We start from the raw sequence: 23,059 nt of genomic DNA on the forward strand, positions 1-23,059 counted from the left end.
CTTTTGAAATACCTACTATTCATTTTATACGTAAACATACTGAAGCACGGAGAGGTTAAGTAACTTGTCCAAGATCACATAGCTAATAAGCAGAAGAGTTAGGATTCAATCTGTCTTCAGAGTCTGTGTTCTTGGCTTTACACTGTGCTGTTGCCGTATGATATTTATCAACATCTTTATTTGTGAAAAGAGGGCAGAGCAATACAACAATAAGTATGTTTGCTGTAAGAGGTATGCAGTTTATCAGAGGAGATAAGGAACAGCTCTAAGGTTTTAAAAAGTGCTTTAGAGAAAAGCAGAGAGTGTTGGGAGGCAGCACCTCCTTCAAGTTGGGGTTTCTCAGAAGGCCTGTTGGGAAAAGTGGCATTGAGCTGGTGTGGGAAGCATGACTAGAATTTGGATATGTAGAATGGGGAGAGGACTTTAAGGGCAGAAGAAAAAGCATGGACAGAATTATAGGACTGAGAATTTCTTAGTATGTCTAGGAAACTAGTAAATGCAGTCCTTTGTTTTGGCTGGAATATATTGTGTGGTTGGGGAAGCTGGAAAAGCCAGTTTGTGGGGAGGGTGGCAAATGTCTGGGGAAGAGAATTCTCAGGGAGTGAGGGGCAAGTGAAGTTTTAAGGTTTCAAGCCCGAATAATTGAGGCATATGCCAGATGTAGTTTATCTTTTAGGAGAGGAAAAATTTCATCTATCCCCAATTCATCAGTTAACAGGTCCTATTTTTACGATCTCACAAACCCGCAAATCCTTCTCACAGTTTCCGTTCAGCTAGTTTATACCTTTATTAAAGTAATCCAGGTATAATGTGATAAAATTTTCTAATTCTTTTTGTCTCTAATCTCTCCATTCCCAAAATTGATCCTGCATCCTGCATTAACATTTATTTCTCTCAAATGTCACTTCTATTTAGAAATATGTTCCCTGCAGGATCAGCCTCAGACTTCTTAATCAGAACTAGTCAAATTTAAATCTCCAAATACCTTCCCCATATTTCTTCCCACTCAAGTTGGTCTGTATACTGCTGCCAACCTGGCTCTGTCTACTCCTTTCTGATGGGTATTATTATTAATTTCTCCTGCCAGACACTCTTGTCACCTATCCAAATCTTTTCCCCCTTTTGGAGTCCACCTTAAATCTCACATCCTGTGTGAAGCCAGCTAGAAAAGAGCTCTCTCCCAACAATTCTGTTATAACACTCATCAAGTATTTATTATCTGGTAGTATCTTATTTTCTTAGATTTCTTAGCTCATTGGATAGTAGATCTATTCTAGATCATTAGAGCTCTCCCTTTTGGAGCTTAGACTTCTTAAATCTTTAACCTCCTTTTGGGCAGAGGCTGTTGAATGCTACTATTTATCGTTTTTTAGTACTTTTGGTTTAATTCAAATGGCATTTGTTGAAAGCTGTTCAATGAACAGCAGTTTTACCAGTTGTTAATTGAGGTAATTTTATTGAAATTTTCTTTTTCAACTGGCTGCTTAATATTTACATGTATAAAGTAATGTTCTGACTTTATTATTAGCTTTACCACTGACTCACATAACCTTGGAGATACGCTGTGTAACTACCCTGAATTGTGGTTTATTCATGCTAGAAAATGAGTGTGCAAAGTCTGCTGGTGGTATAGCGGTGGAACTAATTCATTTTGTAAAGATTGTTGAGGTCCTTGGAGCTTATCTATATTTATCTCTCAGTGTTTGCCAAACTTTCTTTCTTTTGAGAAAGCTTTTTGACAAGTCACAAAAAAGGAAGGAATGGTTAAATAGGGTCTAATTTAAGAGTATTATACTATATGTGTAACAGTGGAGTTGATTAATTATGCATGTTAATGGTGAAAGAATTCCCCTACCAGTTTAACTAATAGTTCATTTCAACACCAATTATTTATTGAGTTGCCTGAGCTTCTGACATTTTATATTCTTCTTCTGATCATCAAGGAGGAGGGAGAAGATGGCACCCTCTCTTTCCTTTCAAGAAAAAATAAAATAGCCTTTTCTGCCTACCTTTGTTCTCTAACTCAGCATCTAATTTGTTTCTTTCACACATATATTACAATTTTTGTATATTATTACAAATATATTATTACAATTTTTGTAATATGTGTGAAAGAAACAAATTAGATGCTGAGTTAGAGAACAAAAGTGGGCAGAGGAGGCTACTTTAGATCAAGTAGACTGGTAATTTTAAGCTGAGACTTAAATGTGAGAAGTATTGGCATATTAAGAACAAGAGGGAAAGAGTATTCCAGGTACAATGAACAACAGTTACAAAGGCCCATAGATAAGAGAGAGTGTGATGAGGAATTAAAAGAAGTAAGCAAAGATCTGTGTCTCTGTGACTGAGTATGAGCAAGGAGGAGAGTGGCACAAGATGAAGGAGGAAAAGAAGACAGGGGCAGACTAGGCTAGGCCAGACCTCACAGACTGTGATGAGAGGTGTGGTTTTATTGTAGGTACTATTAGAAACTTTGGATTTTTTTAAGAAGGAGTTTAGCTTTAAAAACACTGTTCATGCTGCCTTGTAGAGAACGGAGAAGACTAACATAACAGGACTCTGCTTAATCATGGCTTAAACATTAAGGCTGTGATTAAACATGGAGACCTGTTAGGAGGTTTGTTGAATAATAATGGCTTGAACTAGGATGGTGGAAGAGAGGATGGAGAAAAGTGAGTAGATTTAAGGTATATATTGGTAGTAGGGTGTACAGGATTTGTTAATGGATTGGATGTGGCAGGATGAGGGATGGAGGAATCTAGTATTCAGTGGATCATAATCAGCCTGTGGAAAATTTGAGTGAAGTCAAGAAGTCTGTCTGAAGAGCCAGATTGGGAGTCACTAACACTAAAAAGATAATTTAATTTAATTTTAAATTTAATTTTTAATTTTTAATTTTAAAATTTAATTTTAAATTTTAAATTTTAATTTAATTTAAAAGAATTTAATTTCTGATAGTGGTTGGTTGGCAAAAAGCAACTACAACAAGAGCAGTACAAAATATGGTCACAGTTGGAACTCTGGAAAACACTAACATTTAAGGATCAAGGGGAGAAAATGGAAAGGAATGATCCAGTGAGGAGTTTGAGAATGAGCATTGTAAGGTCTCTCTCCAAGAGAGTCAAGGAAGGGAAGTTGAAATAGAGAGTAGTCAGCAGTATAAACCAGGATGTCCTAAGATAACAACTAAGAAGTTGTGACTGGACTGATTAGCAGGGACTGTTGATGACTCAAGGAGAATGGTTTCGGAAGAAATTAGGTTGTAGTGGGGTTGAGGTATGAATGAGAGGTGGGAGAGACAAAACGAGAGTATTTGAGGAAGCTTGGGTAAGGACAAAGAGTAAGTAGAGGGGAACCCAAAGTCTTGGGAAAGGGAGATTTTTTTAAATGGTAGTTTTTAATAAAATAGAAGAATTTGAGCATGTTTAATAAGCCAAAGAAGAAGGTGAAACAGATGGAAGATAAGGATAATTAATGGAGCAAGGTTTAGAGAAGGCAGGAGGAGAGACTGTTGAGTTATATTAAATGACCTTTTAACTGGGTATACATATACACGGTAGAAAAATTGAAAGGTATTTGATAAAAGGTAAGTTTCTCTCTCCTTTCTGTCTTCCAGCCACCCAGTTCCTTCTCCAAGAGGACTACTAATTTACACTCTGATCAACAAGTCTCAACAAGTATGCAAGTGCATAATAGATTATGTGTGTCCGTAATTCTCAGTTTGGAGAGAAAGCTAGCTGTAGATTACATGGATTTATCAGTGGGAGGAATGAGAATAAGAGAAATGGGGAACAGATAGGAGGTCAGAGATAACGTGAGAAAAGTTGTGGTATGGAATTGTCTCAGAAAAGGAAGGATTTTAAGAGGATAATGGGAGTGTGCCTATGAAGTGAGGCCCACGATTGACAACTGAATTTGCAGCATTCCTATTCCATATGGTTTTGTGACCTTTTCAGGAGGACTTAACTGCATCTTTATATTTAAAATGCAAGTCAATTTAGAAAATTGATTGCTCAAAAATTCATCATTTTTGTAAAGTAAATACATGTTTGGGGTCCAAGCATCAAATCCCTGCTCTCTGCTCGTATTGCTTTCCACCATAGGCACCTCTCTTTGGGGTTATTCAGACCAGTGGTATACCTCAAAACAAAAGGAAGCTTGCTGGTTAAGAAAGAGCACACTGGTGGCCGTGGCTCACACCTGTAATCCCAGCACTTTGGGAGGCCAACTCAGGTGGATCACGAGGTCAGGAGTTTGAGACCAGCCTGTCCAACATGGTGAAACACCATCTCTACTAAAAATACAAAAATTACATGGGCCTGGTAGCACGTGCCTGTAATCCCAGCAACCCTAAAGACTGAGGCAGGAGAATTGCTTAAACCCGGGAGGCGGAGTTTGCAGTGACTGAGATAGTGCCACCGCACTCCAGCCTGGGTGACAGAGCAAGACTCTGTCTCTGGGGGTGAAATAAAAAGAAAGAACACACTGTCTGGAGGAAGAGAGGAGGAGGAGACTAGAAACCAACTAAAATGTCTTCGAGATGCTACTATTGTTCCTAAAGCATGTAATTTAACAACTAAGAAAACATTTCAACCATTAACTTTCTCAGCTAGTACTAGGCCAAACCACTGAATTTGTCTTTATTTTTAGTTACAAAATTAAAAGACTACAAATGAAGCTTTTATTAGGAATTGTGAGTTTTTAAAAGAGGATATCTGGCCATTTCTCATTTGATGGGGGGCATATTTTAAATGCATTCATATGCAAATTCTCTTAGTGGAAATTGTGATAAAACTAAGCAATGAGCCAAATGAATGTTCAGTTTGGCTTTTCTATGAGACTGACAACTAGTTCTTTTTAGTTATTACAGAAAAGTATGTACTGTGTCATTGCTGTAAAAATGATAAAGCACGCTTTTAACACCAAACTCTTTTATGTAGTTTTTCATAAAACACATAAATGTTTTACTTTAGAATGTTCAATCTTAGCTTAATTGTGTTTTTCAAGGCAATTCATTTAGTTGATGTTGTATTGAAAATATATTAATATCAACTTTGTTCATTAAATTACTTCTGTAATTCAGTGTGTTGGTATTTTTAATGATTAAGCTTCTAGGTAGTAGGCATGTATTTTGCAAGACTACTGTGTGCCAGTTGCTGTTAGTTTCTGGACATAAACGATAAGATCCCTTCTTTTGAGGAGCTTGCAGTATAATGAGGGAGAAATGACTAGTGAGCAGCCATCTTCTGGAATCATCCAAGAAAGGGAGTCAGTAAACACTGATTAACCCATCTATGCCAGTGGTTGCACGTTTTTTTTCTTTTTGAGACAGAGTTTCACTCTTGTTGCCCGGGCTAGAGTGCAATGATGCGATCTCGGCTCACTGCAGCCTTCTACTCTGGGGTTCAAGCGATTCTTCTGCCTTAGCCTCCTGAGTAGCAAATTTTTGTGTGCGAGAAATCAGACCTTGGCGATGACCTTGAGCAGTAGGATATAAATAACTCCCACAAGCTTAGCATTCCAGTAATGGAACACTAGGCATAAATGGATTAAGAGCAAAAATCACAATGAGGAATGTTCAGATTTCCTAAACCTTTTTTTATATATTTATAATCCACTTTATATTTCCCCTAGCAATTAACAGTAAAACTCTCACAAAAGAATAGAAGACGACCAGTCTTTTCTTAGGAGACAGTTAAGAAAGGACAGAGTGTATTCATAGCTAGCCTAGGTAAAAGAATACCAGGTGAGAAAAGCACTTGCCAACAGTGCCAAAGGACGAGGAGAAAGCCAGCTAAATCCCTGGTGCTGGAGGGATGAAAGAAAGAGGTATTTGGGAAACTAGCCAAGGGCAGAAAAACAGATCCTGGAGTTCAGTCAAGTAGACACCTCATGAGTGTTCTGATAACCTGGTTATCTAGTTTCTCAGCCAACAGCAGGTTAGAAAGGGGAGAGGCAAACTAGCAACAGTAAAGTGTAATAGTTGATAGCCTCACAGTGAGGGAGGAAACAAAATTAGAAATGGACTTAAAATCTCAAAAAAATTAGCATGGGATTATTTAGTACAGGGAGAAAGAGCTCTTTAACCATGGATAGATGCAGACTTGTTGGGGGCCAGATATGAGCCGGTTATTTTCTATTTTGCCATCTTGGCTACATCACCCAGAAAAAGCTCTTTAAAAGTTTATAATCCTGGAGGATACCACTGTAATCATTGTATTATAACACAGTAATTGCTATTCTTAGTAATGATCCTGAGTCATCAAATCATTTTCAGCCTGGTCTATCTAAGGACTTCTTTCCTCCCATGGTAGTTTATTGAACTTTCCTCATTATCATGTATGGACTCTAGGAGGAAAACATCTTACCATCAATGTTTTTTAAAATAAGAAAACTATGGAAAACAAAACAAAAAGAAAAGTGTTAAAGATTTTGTGGTAATTTTGCCACTATGTTGTCAGTCCCATCTCTAGGGAATGTTTGCACCTTCATAGTAACTGATGGGCTTAGTTGATATAGCCCTGCATGTACACACACCCTTAGTGAAACCCATGAAAACTTATGTAGATTTTTGTAAATTAGGCTAAGAAAGCTTTCCATTTCCATGTGTTCTAACAGTCTCATGTTCTTATGTAGTTCATTTTCCTCCCTGCTATAGACTACAAGGATGTAACTTGACTACAGCCTGATTCATTCATTAAGCAGAGATTTGTTGAATGCCTGTCATTTGCAAGATACTAAGATAGAGGTAGACTTAATTTATTGGACTAGAGATTTATTTTTTATCTATGTTCCATTTACTACTTTTAGGAGGTCAAAACAAGTAACATGGTACCTTTCTCTTCCCTCTCCCTTTTAGGAGAAATAAAACACAGTTATTTCCCTGGTCTCATGCAGAGCAGTTTAGCCTTTTTTTGATGCTGAGGCCTTACCTTGTACCTTAAGAGACTTTTCCAAGTGTTTTCCCAAACAAAAATTATTTCTTTCCTAAGAGAAGCTCTGTTGTCAAATGTTAAGATAATAAAATGTATACTTTATTAAATATGATTTAGTAATAATAATCCTTTTAGTAACACTTATTTTCTTCATTGATCTAACTTTCAAATATTTAAATAATGCTTACTAAACTCAGTCTTCATTCTTGAAAAGTTATAAGAAAATCTATCTTGAAAAGGCTTTTGCAATGTTACATTGAATATCACTATAGCATTGGGTAGCTTTTATGTCAAATGGCATAGAGAACATATTGCTCACTTAAGAGGCTACAGAATTTCAGGTAGAGTTTATGTCAAGCTGCTCTTTCTTTTAAAGAAAGAAATCAAGGCCAAGCATAGTGGCTCATGCCTATAATCCCAGTACTTTGGGAGGCCAAGGCGGACAAATCACTTGAGTTTAGGAATTCGAGATCAACTTGAACAACATGGTAAAACCCCATCTCTACAAAAACATCCAAAAATTAGCTGGGCTTGGTGGCAGGTGCCTGTAGTCCCAACTACTTGGGATGCTGAGGTGGGAGGATCACTTGAGCCAGGGAGGTGAAGGTTGCAGTGAGTGGAGATCACACCACTACGCTCTCACCTGGGTAACGGAGTAAGACCCTGTCTCAAATTTAAAAAAAGAAAAACAAATCAAGACTGTCTTATGAATGTGAGATTGAAGTTTGCCTGTTTGAGGTTTACTTTTAGTATTATTGAGCTATCTTATTTCCTTTAACTAAACTACATATGACCATCACTCAATTATTTTTGACTCCCAAATAACAAGTTTGCTTTCTTATTCAGATTTTTAAGCCAATCATGACCATTTATAGAAACAGCGAATTTGAAAATGGGTGATGGGAGCAAGGCATAAAACTAGGAATGTATAAATATTAGCCAATGCTGTATTAAGCATTTCTATGTATCTCCTATCTCCTTTGATACTGTCACTCTGAGACGTCAAGCAAAAGATAGAATTCCAGTCCAGAAGTATAGTTTGAAAACATGTTGCTATTGCTTATTCAGTTGCTTATCCAATTTCTTGAGTTTGGTGTCCTTTCAGTCTTTTATTCTGTAATCCAAAAGTATCATGATTTGGGGGTATAAATCTACAGGACAGAAAGTCTTTGCCATGGTAGATTAACTTTCTTATAAATTTTTTGAAACTCTTCTTCTTAAAACTTGTAACTTATGAACCTTGTGGATAGGGACAAAGTATACTCCAGAGCAAGGGATTCAGCTCTGCCAATCACCAACAGATGAATATTTTCAACTTGGCCATTATTATTATTTATAGCATGTTTGTTTTATATGTGCATAGTTTTGAGGTATTCTACATTATAAATCCTATTTTGTCCCTAAAAGCAATGCTAGTGATTTATTAATGGGCACAAAGGTAGAAATACAGTAGTGTAAAATTTGAAAGTGAGAAACTTTATACAGATTATATATGTCATTGGACAATAAGAATGATTATGAAGGGCAGTCCCATATGTGATGAAAGATGTACCTATGCAGTTTGACAGCAGCCAGAGGTGAAGAAATGTGACTGACTGAAATGGTTTTGGCAGAGGATTGGTGTTAAAGTGGAATTCCTGTTTAGTGAAAGGTGAAGGTTAAGAATTCAAGAACTTAGAAACTAAGCATGGTGAATGAAAGTGCTGCTGTGGAAACTTATCAAAAACTGCAGATGGCACCATGGGTTCAAGGCCTTCTCTAATCTGCAGGTGAAGCTCTGATAAGGATTCCTTAGCTGCCAAAGGTTAACTCCCTTCTCCTGTTGGTGAAGATTGTGTCAGGGAGGGGTTGCCTCTTCGGAAGATATTCATTATAAACAAACAGGGCAGTTCTTAAAATGCCTAAAACATGTCAACTAGGAGGAAATACTGACCCCATAAGCCTAAATCTCATGCATGGTTTTGGATGTTTAAACTAATGGATTTAGCAGCCCTTTGGAATCCAGCCTGTTTGTAAGTAGAGCGGCCTCCATATATTTCATGTTCTGAACACCCTACTTATCTTTAAGTCAAATGGCAATTAAAAAGAGGGACAAAATATTTGCTGGTCACAAATCCTATTTCCTCAGGGTGAACTTTACAATTGCTGATAGAACAGCTGTGCTGAATGTAGCCAGTATGTAGCTTTCTCCTGACATCGGTGCAGCTGGGTGGTGATATGCAGCCTCTGCCTTCCTGAGGTCTGCCGCTTACTGTCCAGGCTGGGTTTTGCTGGTGACATTCCTCCTGACTTTGTTTTTTTTCAGCTCTTAGTGCTGAAGCCATGATAGCGTCTTTATGTGGTTTAATATCTGGTTTTTAAATTACTGTGGTTTTTTGGTAAACTATCCATAGTGTAGCCAGATACATTACAATTAGTGAGTCACTGTCTTTGTCAAAAATATATTATTTTATGTAGGGACATGGTAAATTATCATTTTTTAAATTAGCTTATCTTTTGTCTGGGTTAGGTTGCCACTGCCTAAGAGAGCTGTTGCTGAATTGGTGATTGACACTATTCCTGCATGCAGATCAGCAGCCCACATGTGTTTTAAATTAATCCCCAAAGTATTGCTTATAAAATAAAAATTTTGAATCTATTTCCAGTGTAAATGTTTCACTAAATAATTGCATTTTTTGCAATCCCAGGCTCTATGCCCAGCAGAGGTGAACTTTCCCAGAGTTGTTTTAGCTTTCTCAATAAGGCTGTTTTGGCAAGAGTATCCTGTTTTAAGGAAGTAGCAAGATGTTTTTCAGGCACAGGGCCTATATTTAGGCATTCACTATTGACCAATTAGTTCTGTGGCTGGGCTAAGCTATTTAAGTCATTAGCCATGTTGTGTCCTGCCAGCAATATTTATGTCAATGATGTGTTATGGTTGTTCTTTTGAAGTTTCATGCTTCTTAAAAGAAGTTACTTGGTTATTTTACTTTATTTTCTTCTTAATGTGCATGGATGACAAAGGCTGGCTTCTTGTTAAATAATACATGCCTGATTGGTTGTTTTATAAAGAAAAGCAGTGAAGTTGTTCTTAAAAAGAGTGAATACAGATCCAACAAAGAAAGTACATGGCCCTGAAAAAAGTGCAAAGAATACATGTGCACAGACTGGGAAAGGCACTGGAAATGTGTCATTTGTGTTTGTTTCTACTGCATTTAGGACTCTGTATAAGCTTTTGGTTTATTCATGCATCAGAGAGACAGGAAGAGAATGATTAATGACACTAAGCTAACATCACTCATCAGAAGGCAGGAAGTAAATTGTTTCTCAGGTTGAAAGAAGATGCTATCAAGCAGTTGAGAGTAGGCCTTAGATTGTGCCTAGCATTGTGTAAGGTACAATAACAATAATAATAATATTATAAAATAGTACTTTGGTGATAGAAATATTAATAATAACCAATACTTGCATAGCATTTACTATATTCTAAGACCTTTACATGTATTAATTCATGTTATTTCCCAGTAACCCTCTGAGGTAGCTGCTACTATTATCCTCTCATAATTCACTTGATCCCCATAAAGTAGATCCTATTATTAGGCCCACTTAACAGATGAAAAAATGAGGTCAATTAATTTGTCCAAAATCACCCAACCAGTAAGTGATGGGGCTGGAGTTCAAATTTAGGCACTGTAGTTCCAGAATCCACATTCTTAACCACTGACGTAGGCTGAATGCTGGCCCTAAAAGATACCCAGATCTTGATCTTCTGGATCCTATGAATATTACCTTACATGCCAAAAGGACTTTGCAGACATGACTACATTAAGGATCTTGAGGTGAAAGATTATGCTGGATTATGCAGTTTGACCTTAAATGTAATCACAGGTGTCCTTTATAGGAGTGAGGCAAAGGAGATTTGACAGCAGAAGACAGTATGACAGTAGAAGCCGAGAGATTTGAAGATGCTAGGCTGCTGGCATAGAAGATGGTGGAAGAGACCTTGAGCCAAGTAATATAACTCTAGAAGCTAGCAAAGGCAAGGGAATGATTTTCCCCTGGAGCCTCCAGAAGGAGAGAGCATAACCCTTCTAACACCTTGGTTTTGGTCCATTGAAACCTTTTCATTGTTCTGACCTTCAGAACTGTAAGATCATAAATTGGTGTTGTTTTAAACCACCAAGTTTGTGGTAATTTATTGTGGCAGCAACAGGAAATGTATAGCCACATTGCTATGGAGAAAGTTACTAGGTGTAAGACTTTTTGTTATTAGCAAACCTTCCTCAGACCCATGAAAGAATGAGCTTTAGTAATCATCACTCTTCATAATCCCAGCTTTATGCACTTGAAACTTTATTAGCAGGAGCAAAGTTTCTTAGTCCTTATGTCTTTCTGTTTGAAGATTACTCAGCAGTAATCTTCAGACCGCATCTGCTACATACTCAAACATGGTAGTCATTCTGTGTACACAGTTGGCTGTTGAGCCAGAAATTTAAGAAATATTAGACAGAAGACATCATCCTTTTCTCAGGCCTGAGAGATAGGGGAAAGCTGACAGGAATGAACATTGGTGTGTTGGGCACCAAACCAGGAATTTGTCATTCTTATTTAGTCCTCATGTCTGACCCTTCTTACAAAGGGTAGTTATTAATATCCCCATTTTGACAATGTGGAATGAGACTCAAAAATGATAAATAATGTGCCCAAGGTCAAAAAAGCAGTAAATAAGGTTAAAATTCAGACTTGTCTAATGTCAGGCTGCATCCGTGGTACTGTGTTCAGTACTGCTACTCCAAACTGATCTTTCTGAGGAGCTCAGATTTAGACCAGGGCATGTCCAGAGGGTTTATTTAGATCTAAAAAGTCCCCGGGAAGAGCATACCATTGCCAGATCACCCCTGACCTGGTGCACAGTCTGCAGGCTGGGCCAGTTCCTGAATTGCCTTAGAATTCTGCATTTTTCCTGTATGACTCTTAAGGTGGACTTAGTTCTTAGTTCAACTTGTTTTTCTCTATTCTGGTATGCAAGAATTAAGACTAAACCATTAGCAAAATCTCCAAAGCTAATTTAAAAAGCAGTTTTCTAGAACAGAGCTCCCCAACCTTTCTGGCACCAGGGACCAGTTTTGTGGAAGACAATTTTTCCACAGACCATAGGAGATGGGGATGGTGGTTTGGGGATGATTCAAGCGTATTATTACATTTATTGTGTACTTTATTGCTATTATTATTACATTATAATATATAATGAAATAATTATACAACTCACCATGATGTAGAATCAGTGGGAGCCCTGAGCTTATTTTCCAGCAACTAGACAGTCCCATCTAGGGGTGATGGAAAACAGTGACAGATCATCAGGCATTAGATTCTCATAAAGGAGCACACAACCTAGATTCCTCGAATGCACAGTTCACGATAGGGTTTGGGATCCTATGAGAATCTAATGCCACCGTTGATCTGACAGGAGGCAGAGCTCAGGCAGTAATGCGAGTGGTGGGGAGCCACTGTAAATACAGATGAAGCTTCTCTCACTCACCTCCTGCTTTGTGACCTGGTTCCTGACAGGCCACAGGCAGGTACAGGTCTATTGCCTGGGGACCGGGAACCCCTTCTATAGAACAAAGATCTAGAGTCCATACGTGAAAGGATATAATTTTTGTGTTCCTGTGTGATGTATATAAATGTAGAAATAGAAACTGAAAAATAGAAATGGTAATGTAAATGCATAATCAAACCAGCTAGTACGTAACAGAGTGGTGGGTATAAGTTCCCAAAATTATCTTTAGATTTTCACAGTGGTCTTTGATTCAAATACGATTAAAAGAACCACAGCTCTGAGAATCAGTGTGGACCAGTATGAGAGATACTTTGCTTTTATCCTATTCCTTTTCCCTCTTAACTGTCTTCCTTCCCTTTCCTTTTCTGTCTTCACAAGTATGTAACTTACTACTTAAAAAAAAAAATGGTTTCTCGGGTGGGATGCAGTGGCTCATGCCTGTAATCCTAGCACTTTGGGAGTCCCAGGAGGGCAAATCACCTGAGGTCAAAAATTTGAGACTAGCCTGACCAACATGGTGCAATCCTGTCTCTACTAAAAATACAAAATTAGCCAGGTGTGGTTGTGCATGCCTGTAATCCTGGCTACTCGGGAGGCTGAGGCTGAGGCAGGAGAATTCCTGTGGTTCTTGCACCACTGCACTCCATCCTGGGTGACAGAGCAACAAACAAGACCCTGTGTCACATATACATATACATATATATGCATATATGTTTTATATATATGTGTGTGTGTGTGTTGTTGTTGTTCCAACATAAAATTATAAACTCCTTTATTGGGAAGGACTGCTATTTACTGTGTCTCTTTTTTTTTTTTTTTAAATAAAATGTATGATCTATTACAAAGTAATAGAAATTCTATGACAATAACTATGGAAGTGTTTGACATTTTACTAATCTGTGGAAATCTGAGAGGCTAGATATTGGGAAATCATGGTCTGTACTCACTAAACTTCACTCTCACCATCTCACTCATCAACACCTTGCAGCCTGGCTTTGATTCTAACCTCTTGGCTGAACTGGTTTCTAGAAAGTTATCATTGATTTTTTGGTCCCTTGCCCCTTTTTTAATAAACCAAATTTTCCTTTTGACTTTCATGTAATGTTTAATTCTCTTCACATTCTATCTCTGAAACTTTCCTCCCCAGGATTTGCTCAAAATGCTTCTCTATTCCTCTACCCTAGTAACCATATTCAGTCTCCTTTATTTACTTTGTTCCTTTCTACTTCTTGAGGGTAACTCTCTTACTGAGTATTTATGGTGCCTGTAAAGAGTAGATATGAGAATGAATTAACTATAAGTAAAAGCCACAAGTTGCCAAGCAGAGACTGTCTTGATATAAATCAAATAAGTAGAATTGAACAGTTTTACTGATGACAGTTCCTAATTTTTTAAGTGTGCACATATATTTAGTACATTATATTCCTTTGTATGTACACTATTATAAACCATTTATTTGTGGACATTTAGTTCAGTTGTGTGGTATATGCCTTTTTTTTCCAAACCAATACAGTATGGGCATCCTTATCCCTACATCTTGGCACACTTTGTGAGTATATCCATTCTGTAAATTCCTGGTGGTAGAACTGTTGAGTTACAGCATGTATGCATGTAAAAGTTTGGTAGACACTGCCAAATAGCCCTCTGAAAGCTTGTACCAATTTGTACCTTTTTTTTTTTTTTTTTTTTTTTTTTTGAGACAGAGTCTTGCTCTGTCACCCAGACTGGAGTGCAGTGGCGCAATCTCAGCTCATCACAACCTCTGCCTCCCAGGTTCAAACGATTCTTTTGCCTCAGCCTCCCAAGTACCTGGGATTACAGGTGCCCGCCACCACGCCCAGCTAATTTTTGTATTTGTAGTAGGGACAGGGTTTTACCATGTTGGCCAGGCTGGTCTTGAACTCTTGACCTCAAGTGATCCGTCTGCCTCAGCCTCCCAAGATCCTGGGATTACAGGCATGAGCTACCATGCCCAGCCCCAATTTACACTTTTATCAACAAGGAATAAAAGCTCCTTTTTCCACATCATCTCCAGCAAAGAATGTAATAAAACTTCATGTTTGCTAATCTAGTAAGTGAACACTTTTTTGTTTATATTTTTGTTTTAATTATGAGTGAAGTTGAACATCTGTTGTATCAGTAGTTCTCAACTGGGGGTGATTCCGCTCCCCCCCCAACCAGGGGACATCTGACAATGTCTGGAGACATTTTGGATGGAACTGGAGAGGGTCTGAGGAAGGGATTTTGCTGGCACTTGGTGGGTAAAAGATCCTACAATGCATATGATGAGGCAATACCTGGCACGAAATGTAATTGTGGCAGGATTAAAAAACCCTGTTTTGTACTATCCCATTTCATCTTCTTCATTGGTTTATTATCTGTAATTCTTGAGTTTTTTAATTGGTTGATTTCGGGTTTATAGTATACTTATCACAGTCCACCTTCAAGCCATATGTTACTCTTTCATGTTTAATATGAAAGCCTTACAATAGTATGTGCCCATTTCCCTCCTCCTGGCCTTTGTGCTACTGCAAAACATTCTGCTACATATGTTATAGACCCTACAATATGTTACTAGTGTATTACTTTATATCTTTATATCTTTTTTAAAAAATTAAAGTTTTATTTAAATATAGTTAACATGCATCAAATTACACATTACAAGTGTACAAATTAATCACTTTTGATATACGTTTGTAAAACCATCACCGTAGTCAAAATAATGAATAGATTCATCATTCCAAAAACTTTTCTCCTGCCCCTTAGTAATTCCTCCCTTAACCCCAGGTAGCCACTGATCTGCTTTCTGTCACTATAGATAAGTTGACATTTTCTAGAATTTTATATAAATGAAATATTAAACTATGTACTCTTTTTTTGTGTGACTTCTTTCTTCTAGCATGGGATTTATCCATGTTGTATGTATCCTTAGGAAAACATTTTTAATGACGGACATTTTAATTAATTAGATTTCTGTTGTTAGAGGGCATGCTGAATTCTAGTCACTTGATGTGTTTTTGTTGCAGGTCATGACCGTCCAAGATATGATAATCACATGAGAGTGCTCATTGCTACAGATGTCATTTGACTCATCGGAGAAAATCTGTCTAAAAGAAAATACCCATGTGACCAAATCCATTTCATTATTGAATGGCTTGATGGATTTCCTTTACTCTGATTCATACCAAAGCTGTCCTTCTCAACCAAAGCAAGAAAGGATCCTGCATGAGTCAATCCCAGAATGCAATTTTTATATCACCAACAGGTGAAGAAAACCTCATGAATAGCAATCACAGAGACTCAGAGAGCATCACTGGTAAGTCCAGTTTAATAAGTATTGAAGTGCTATTGCCTACAGGATAAAATGCAAATGGCTCAGTCCAGCATATATGACCTATCATGATGAAACCCAAGCCTTCCTTTCTAGCGTGATATCCTCAGGGAAAGACTGAATTAATCTCTCCATCCCCTTGTGTCTCCTGACGCATTGGCAGAATCTGCCTTTAATGCTGTTTCTTGTCTATGTCAGACTCCCCTGTACCCTGTGAGCCCCTGATGGTAGCTGCATCATACCCATCTGATCTCCACAGGGCAAGGGCAGAGTTACCTGTTTCATATGCCCTGCAGGTATCTGACAACAGTGCCTGGCACACGAGACTCTTGGGGCAGATATATAACAAATATAACATATATAACAAATATAAATACAGGTCTGTAACACCTTATCTATAAGACTAAATTTAAAAAAACTCTGAGCACTCAAAGTTTTTTCTTTACTTTTATTCAAAAACTCATTTGCTCACAAAACAGACCTTGGCTATTTCTAGACTTAACTCATTTAGTTTGAATACTCATATTTGCTGAAGATGTATTTATATATTTAAATATGAGGTGCTGCTGCAAAACCAGTTGGGGATGTTTTATAACATACAGTTAATGTACAGTGTCACTTTTCTAAAAAACCTGAAAAATTCTGAATCCTGAAACCCATCAAAACCTAAAGTTTTTTCAAATTTGTACTCATTGAGGTATCTTTTTTAAAGTAACAATGAAATACACTCATTTTAATTGTACAGTTTGAGTTTTTACAAAAATATATACTCAGTGTAACCACCAGTACAATCAAGTTAGAGAAGTTTTCATCATCCCACAAAAAGTTCCCTTATACACAGATTTCCCCACCCCTCACCTCTGGTTCCAACCAACCACTAATCTGCTTTCTGCCACTTTAAATTAAATTTGCTTGTTCTAGAATTTCATATAAATTGAATCTGTGTCTTTTGTGTCTGCCTTCTTTTGTACAGCAAAATGTTTTTGAGATTTGTCCACTTGTGATCAAGTATCAGAAGTTCATTTTTTTATTGCTAAGCTGAAACTTACTCATCTCTGCCATTGTAGTAGAAAAGTAGCCATAGACAGTACTTGAAAGAATGAATGTGACTGTGTCTTAATAAAACTTGATTTGCAAAACCAGGCAGTGGCAACAAACTGAAGTTGCCCTGTGGGATATAGTTTGCTGACCTCTGCTATACATCATCAGTACTTGGGAATGTCAGTGGTTTTGATTTTTAGCCATTCTAGTAGGTGTGTACTGGTGTCTCTGTGATTTTAATTTATATTTTCCTGGTGATTCATGATGTTGAGCATCTTTTCATGTGCTTATTGGCCCTTTCTAGATTTTATTTTAAGTTGTTTATTCAGATAATTTACCCATTAAAAATTTATCTTACTATTGAAATGTAAGTGTTGAATTGTAAGTGTTCTTTACATGTTCTAGATGTAAGTCCTTTGTTAGATAAATGGACTGTATTTTCTCCTAGACTTTTCATCTTCTTATTGGTATCTTTTGAAGTGCAGTTTTAAATTTTGATGGAGTTATCAGTTTTTGCTACTATGATTAATATTTTCATGTCGTTTCTAAGAAATCTTTGCATAAAAGAAAAATTTTTATAGTTTTTACTTCTACTTTTAAGTCAGTAGTCTACTTTTTTGAGTATGGAATTAGGTTAGGCTCCATGGTTTTTTGTTTTGTTTTGTTTTGTTTTGTTTGTTTGTTTGTTTTGCTTTCCAATTGGTTATTTCATTGTTTCTTTACCATTTGTTGAAAATGGTTTCTTTACCCTTATTGAAATAACCTTGATAATTTCATTGAAAATCACTTAGTCACGTATGCGTGGTTCTATTTCTTAACTCTATTCTGTTTCTTTAATCCCTAAGTCTGCCTCTATAGAAATACAATTCTATAATAAACCTTGAAATCAGATCATAAATTCTCCAACTTTACTCTTCTTTTTCAGAAATTATTTTGGCCATTTAAGATTTTTCACGTTTTTATATAAATTGTATAATTTGCTTGTCAACCCTTGAGCCCAGGAGTTTAAGACCAGCCTGGGCAACATAATGAGATCTCATTTCTACAAAAAATAAAAACAATTAGCTGGGCATGGTGGTGTGTACCTGTAGTCCCAGCTGCTAGGGAAGCTGAGACAGGAGGATAACTTGAGCCCAGGAGATTAAGGCTGCAGTGAGCCATGATCATGCCACTGCACTCCAGCCTAAACAAGAGAATGAGACCCTGTCCCTAATAATAATAACCAGCTTATCATTTTCTCCCAAAAAAGAATGCTGGAATTTTGAATGGAATTACATAGACTCTGTAGAGAATTGATAATTTAAGAATAGGGAGTCTCCTAATCCAGGAACTTGATATATCTCTCCATTTACTTAGATCCTCTTTAATTTCTCTTAACAGTATTTTATAGTTATTGTATAAGTCTTGAACACATTTTGTTAAATTTAATCTTAAGTATTTTTCTAAATGGTACTGTTTATTTAATTTCATTCTTCTACTATGTGTTACTACTATATAGAAATGGAATTATTATTTTTTAATGTTGACCGTGTATTCTGCAACTTTGCTTAACTTATTAGTTTTAGTAACTTTTTGGTAGATATCTTAGAGTTTTCTACATACACCATAATGTCTGCAAATGGAGACAGTTTTACATATTCCTTTACAATCTGGATGCCTTTTATTTATTTTTCTTGCCTTATTGAATGAGACATGATCTCAGTATATTGTTGAATTAAAAATGGTAAGAGCAAACATCCTTGACATATTTCCAACCTGCGGAGAAAAGTTACAGTATTTCACCATTAAGTCTCTTGAGAATACCCTACAATAAGTTAAGAAGATGTCCTTCTCTTCCAAGTTGGATGAGGAGTTTTTAGTATGAATGACTATTGAATTTTGTCAGATGCCTGTTTTGGATCTGTTGAAATGTTCATATGGTTTTTCGTCCTTTGTCTGTCAGTGTGGTAAATTCTGTTGGTTTAGTTTTGAATTTTCAACCAGACTTGCATTCCTGGAAAAAACTGCTTGGTTGTGATATATTATCTTTTTTATATATTACCCGTTTGATTTACTCGAGTTTTGTTAGGGAGTGTGTATATGTGTGTGTGTGTCTGTGTCCTTCCTAGACACATTCATGAGGATTATTGGTTTATTTATTTATTTATTTATTTATTTTGCAATGTCTTTGCTTTATTTTGATATTGAGGTAATACTGGCCTTGTAAAATGAGTTAAGTTCCTCTGTATTTGGAAAAAGTTTGTGTGGACTTGGTATCATAGTATTTTTCATGTTTTTACTTTTTAAACTCATCTGAATCTTTACATCTCCACCGATAACTTATAGTTGGGTCTTTTCTAAAAAGAAAATCCAGACTGATCATCTTCATTTTCTATTTGCAGTATTTGGACCATTGAATTTTAATGTAATTATCACTTTAGTTAAGTCTACTGTACTTCTGTTTTCTGTTTGTTCTGTTTGTTCCATCTTCTGTTTTTTCTCATTTTCTTTCTTTTTTAAAGTTTTATTTTAATTCTACTATTGACATATTAGCTATACGTCTTATTTTTCTCAGTGCTTGCTGTAGGTTGCAATACGTACCTTTAACTTATCAAAGCCCATTTTCAAATAACATTATATTTAATAAAGTGACACTCTTCAGTTGGGTGCAGTGGCTCACGCCTGTAATCCTAGCACTTTGGGAGGCTGAGGCAGGTGGTTCATGAGCTCAAGAGTTCGAGACCAGCCTGACCAACATGGCGAAACCCCGTCACTACTAAAAGTACAAAAATTAGCCAAGCATGGTGGCGTGCACCTATAATCTCAGCTACTCAGGAGCCTGAGGCAGAAGAATCGCTTGAACCCAGAAGACAGAGGTTTCAGTGAGCTGAGATCACACCATTGCACTCTAGCCTGGGTGACAGAGTGAGACTCCATCTCAAAAAAAAAATTTTTTTAATAGAGTGACACCCTTAAAACAGTATTTTTCCATTTCCCCCATCATTGTATGTATTATTATTACTATGCTTTTTACATCTACATATGTTATATGCATAATACATTATTACTTTTGCTTTAAATTGTCAATTATGAATTATGAAAATAAAAGGCATATGTATTACCCACAAATTTACCATTCTGTTATTTCTTTTGTAGATTGAAGTTCCCATCTGATATCGTTTTTGCCTGAATAACTTTAACATTTCCTGGGATATGGGTTAGCTGGCAATGAATAGTCATAGTTTTCAGCTTGGATGAAAAAAAATTTTCTTTGGTTTTGTTTTTTGTTTGTGTTAGGTTTTTTGTTTGTTTTTGTTTTTTGAGAGAGGATCTCATTCTGTTCCCCAGGCTGAAGTACAGTGACATGATCATGGCTCACTGCAGCCTGAGCCTCCTGGGCTCAAGTGATCCATCTCAGCCTTCTCAGTAGCTCAGATCACAGGTGTGAGCCATCAAACCCAGCTTTTTTTTTTTTTTTTTTTTTTTTTTAATGTAGAGTCAGGGTTTTATTATGTTGCCAAGCTGGTCTTGAACTCCTGGGCTCAACCAGTCCTTTCACCTTGGCCTCCCAAAGTGCTGGGATTACAGGAGTGATCTACCACACAGGGCCTATTTCACCTCCTTTGAAAGACGTTTTTCACTGGCACATGATTCTAAATTGACTTTCTGTCATGCGTTTTAATGATGCTGTTTCATTGTCATCTATCTTGAACAGTTTGCATTCACTATTTGTTCCCTTAAATGTAATGTGTCTTTTTTTCCTCTCTCTGCTTTTAGGATTTTTTTTTTTTCTTAATCACTGGGTTTTAGCATTTTTGCTTTGGTGTGGTTTTCTTTGTATTTATCTTGCATGGATTTGAGATTCTTTGAACTATAGACTTATTGTTTTAATTAAACTTGGAAGACTTCAGCCATCATTTTTTCAAATATTTTTTCTGTGCCTGCCTCTTTTTTCTCCTGGGACTCCAGACTGCTTGATGTGACACAGCCACTGATGTTCTGTTCGGTTTTCCCCGCTAATCTTTTTTTCTCTGTGCTTCATTTTAGATCATTTCTATTGCTATATCTTCAAGTTTACTGTTCTTTTCTTCTGGAGAATATCTAATCTTTTTATCTTATGAATTTTTTATTTTAGATACTGTACTCTAGTTCTGTTTAAGTTTTTAGAGGTATATCTTCTGTTTCTCTTTTCATTAAGTTCATGTTTTCCTTTTAAATTTTTGAGCATATTAAAAATAGCTGTGTTTAAATTGCTGCTTACTAATTCTCTTATTTCTGCTTCTGTTGACTCATTTTCCTCCTGGTTATGGATTATAATTTGTCTGTTTTTGCATATCTAGTAATTTTGTATAGACTGGTGAATATTATGAGTACTTCATTATTAAGTGTTTGAAGTTTATTATCTTCCTTGGGAAAGTGTTTATTTATTTTGGCAAGTCTTCAAGTTATTTGCTGATAAGGTTAACCCTTTGAGACATGTTTTTAATCTTTGTTCTGTGTGTCTACAGATCAGATTCTAGACCATGCTCTAGTATGCTTGATTCTAGCACTGATTTAATTCTCTTACCACTAGGCATGACTGGAAAGAAATGGACATATGGAATAGAAGTTTGGAGGATAAAATGGTAGAGAAGTTGTCAAGCCTGGGTAGTAAGGAGAGTAATAAATGGAACATTATCAGAATATGGAAGCAAAGTGGGAGAGCTAGTCTGAAGAATATTTAGCTTAATCTAACCCTAGATTGTACACTCATTTTTAATATTACATTTCGAAAGTAGGGAATTCATGATCTTGAATTTTCACAGGATTTCACTAATACTCATTTAAAGAAAACATCTAGGGACTAGTGTCTCTTGTAATGAATGTCACTTTTGTTCTTCATTTCCACTATACCCTTGAATAACTAACAGTCTGTTTTTAGCTCTGCATGTATTTATAGTCAACTTCTCTTCCTGAGTATTAAAATCACAATTTACATGTAATAAATGTGTGGCAGGAAAAATTTGGATAATCACATGGAACTTGTAATAATAGAATTTGGATATATTTTCAGGTCTCTTATTTAAGAGATCTGTGAGGATTGAGAGCTTCTTTAGAACCATATTTAAGGTTTTAAATCTGTCTCATCTCTATCTCGTTGTGATGATGAAGCCACTGCTTCTCCTTCTGCGTGAATAGGGATGTCTGATATTGCAGCCTCCTTGTATTTGACTTATTAAAATGTCATTAAGTCAAAGTCAAATAGTAGGAATTTACTCTCTTAAGGATTTGTTTTCTTAATCAGTACTTTGTTGTCCTTTGCCAGAGCTAGAGCATATTTCATTATACTGCCCACAAAGGAAATACCACATCTCTTTAAAAGTCAGAGGGTTGATATGATATCCTGTATTTTCTTTATTTTAAGCCCTAGTATTTTAAGCATGTTAACAGGAATAACTCACCTTTTTTGTAAACAGCTAAGTTTGGGAGGTGTTAAATAATGGGCAGTACTGGCAACAGGATAGTGGTAGACACATAAAGACACAAAAGCCCAGCCATGTTCAGAAATGGGGTAGGGGGGGTATTGTAGGTGTGTGTGTGAGAAAGTAGTGATGTGAGTAGTATTCAGTGAGTACCTAACATGTGCCAGATACCCTGGGTGCCTTAATTGCTTATTTTATTTACTTACTACTGCTATGTGTGATAAATGATCTTTATTTTACAACTGAGAGGAATTAAGGCTCCAAAAGGATAAATCATGTGTCTAATGTCCCATAGGTAATGAGTAGAGGAGTCAGATTCAGATGCCAAAACCCATGATCTTTCTAATATTAATAATGAAAAATAGGACAATAAGTGGATTAGATGCCTGAAGGAATGAGGAGATATGTAGGACTAACACCGTAAGTTGGAGACATGATGTGTACGAACTTGCTTTCTAGGACAAGTTGTCAGCCTTTGGCCTGTGAATGGCAGAGACCAACAAGAATGGGTACAGTGCTGGATAGGAATTCAAGATACAAGTCTGGGGGTTCTAGTGGTCCTCAGCAAGTTACCCACCTTTAAGTCTCAGTTTCCTTATCTAAGGAGCCAGGATTGGATGGTTTCTGAAAGTACCTTCTACCTTTAATACTCTATAATTATTTAGACAATATAGCAATCTTATTTTAGCAAGCTTGATTTGATCTCTAGGTCTAAAACTTAATAGTAAAACAATAATAAAAATAGCTGACAATAGATCTTTTAGTCTTCTTC

General features: G+C 36.6%; 1 protein-coding gene across 5 annotated transcripts in view; it reads left to right on the forward strand.

Moving 5' to 3' along the window:
• TRAK2 (trafficking kinesin protein 2) overlaps positions 1-23,059 on the forward strand; it is a 68,299-nt gene that overhangs the window by 4,591 nt on the left and 40,649 nt on the right. For 2 of the 5 annotated variants that reach the window (XM_032278662.1, XM_032278659.1), the window contains exon 2: positions 15,501-15,790. In XM_032278662.1, coding sequence (XP_032134553.1) covers positions 15,700-15,790 — 91 coding nt within the window. In that variant the 5' untranslated portion in view covers positions 15,501-15,699. Of the gene's footprint in view, positions 1-7,593; positions 8,948-14,385; positions 14,546-15,500; positions 15,791-23,059 lie in introns of those variants that run through there. The other 3 variants (XM_032278660.1, XM_032278661.1, XM_032278663.1) reach the window with 3 other exon arrangements.

This window comes from Sapajus apella, unplaced genomic scaffold (genome assembly GCF_009761245.1).
Source record: "Sapajus apella isolate SASKATOON/1434 unplaced genomic scaffold, GSC_monkey_1.0 scaffold10, whole genome shotgun sequence".
In the NCBI taxonomy this organism is placed as follows: Eukaryota; Metazoa; Chordata; class Mammalia; order Primates; family Cebidae; genus Sapajus; species Sapajus apella.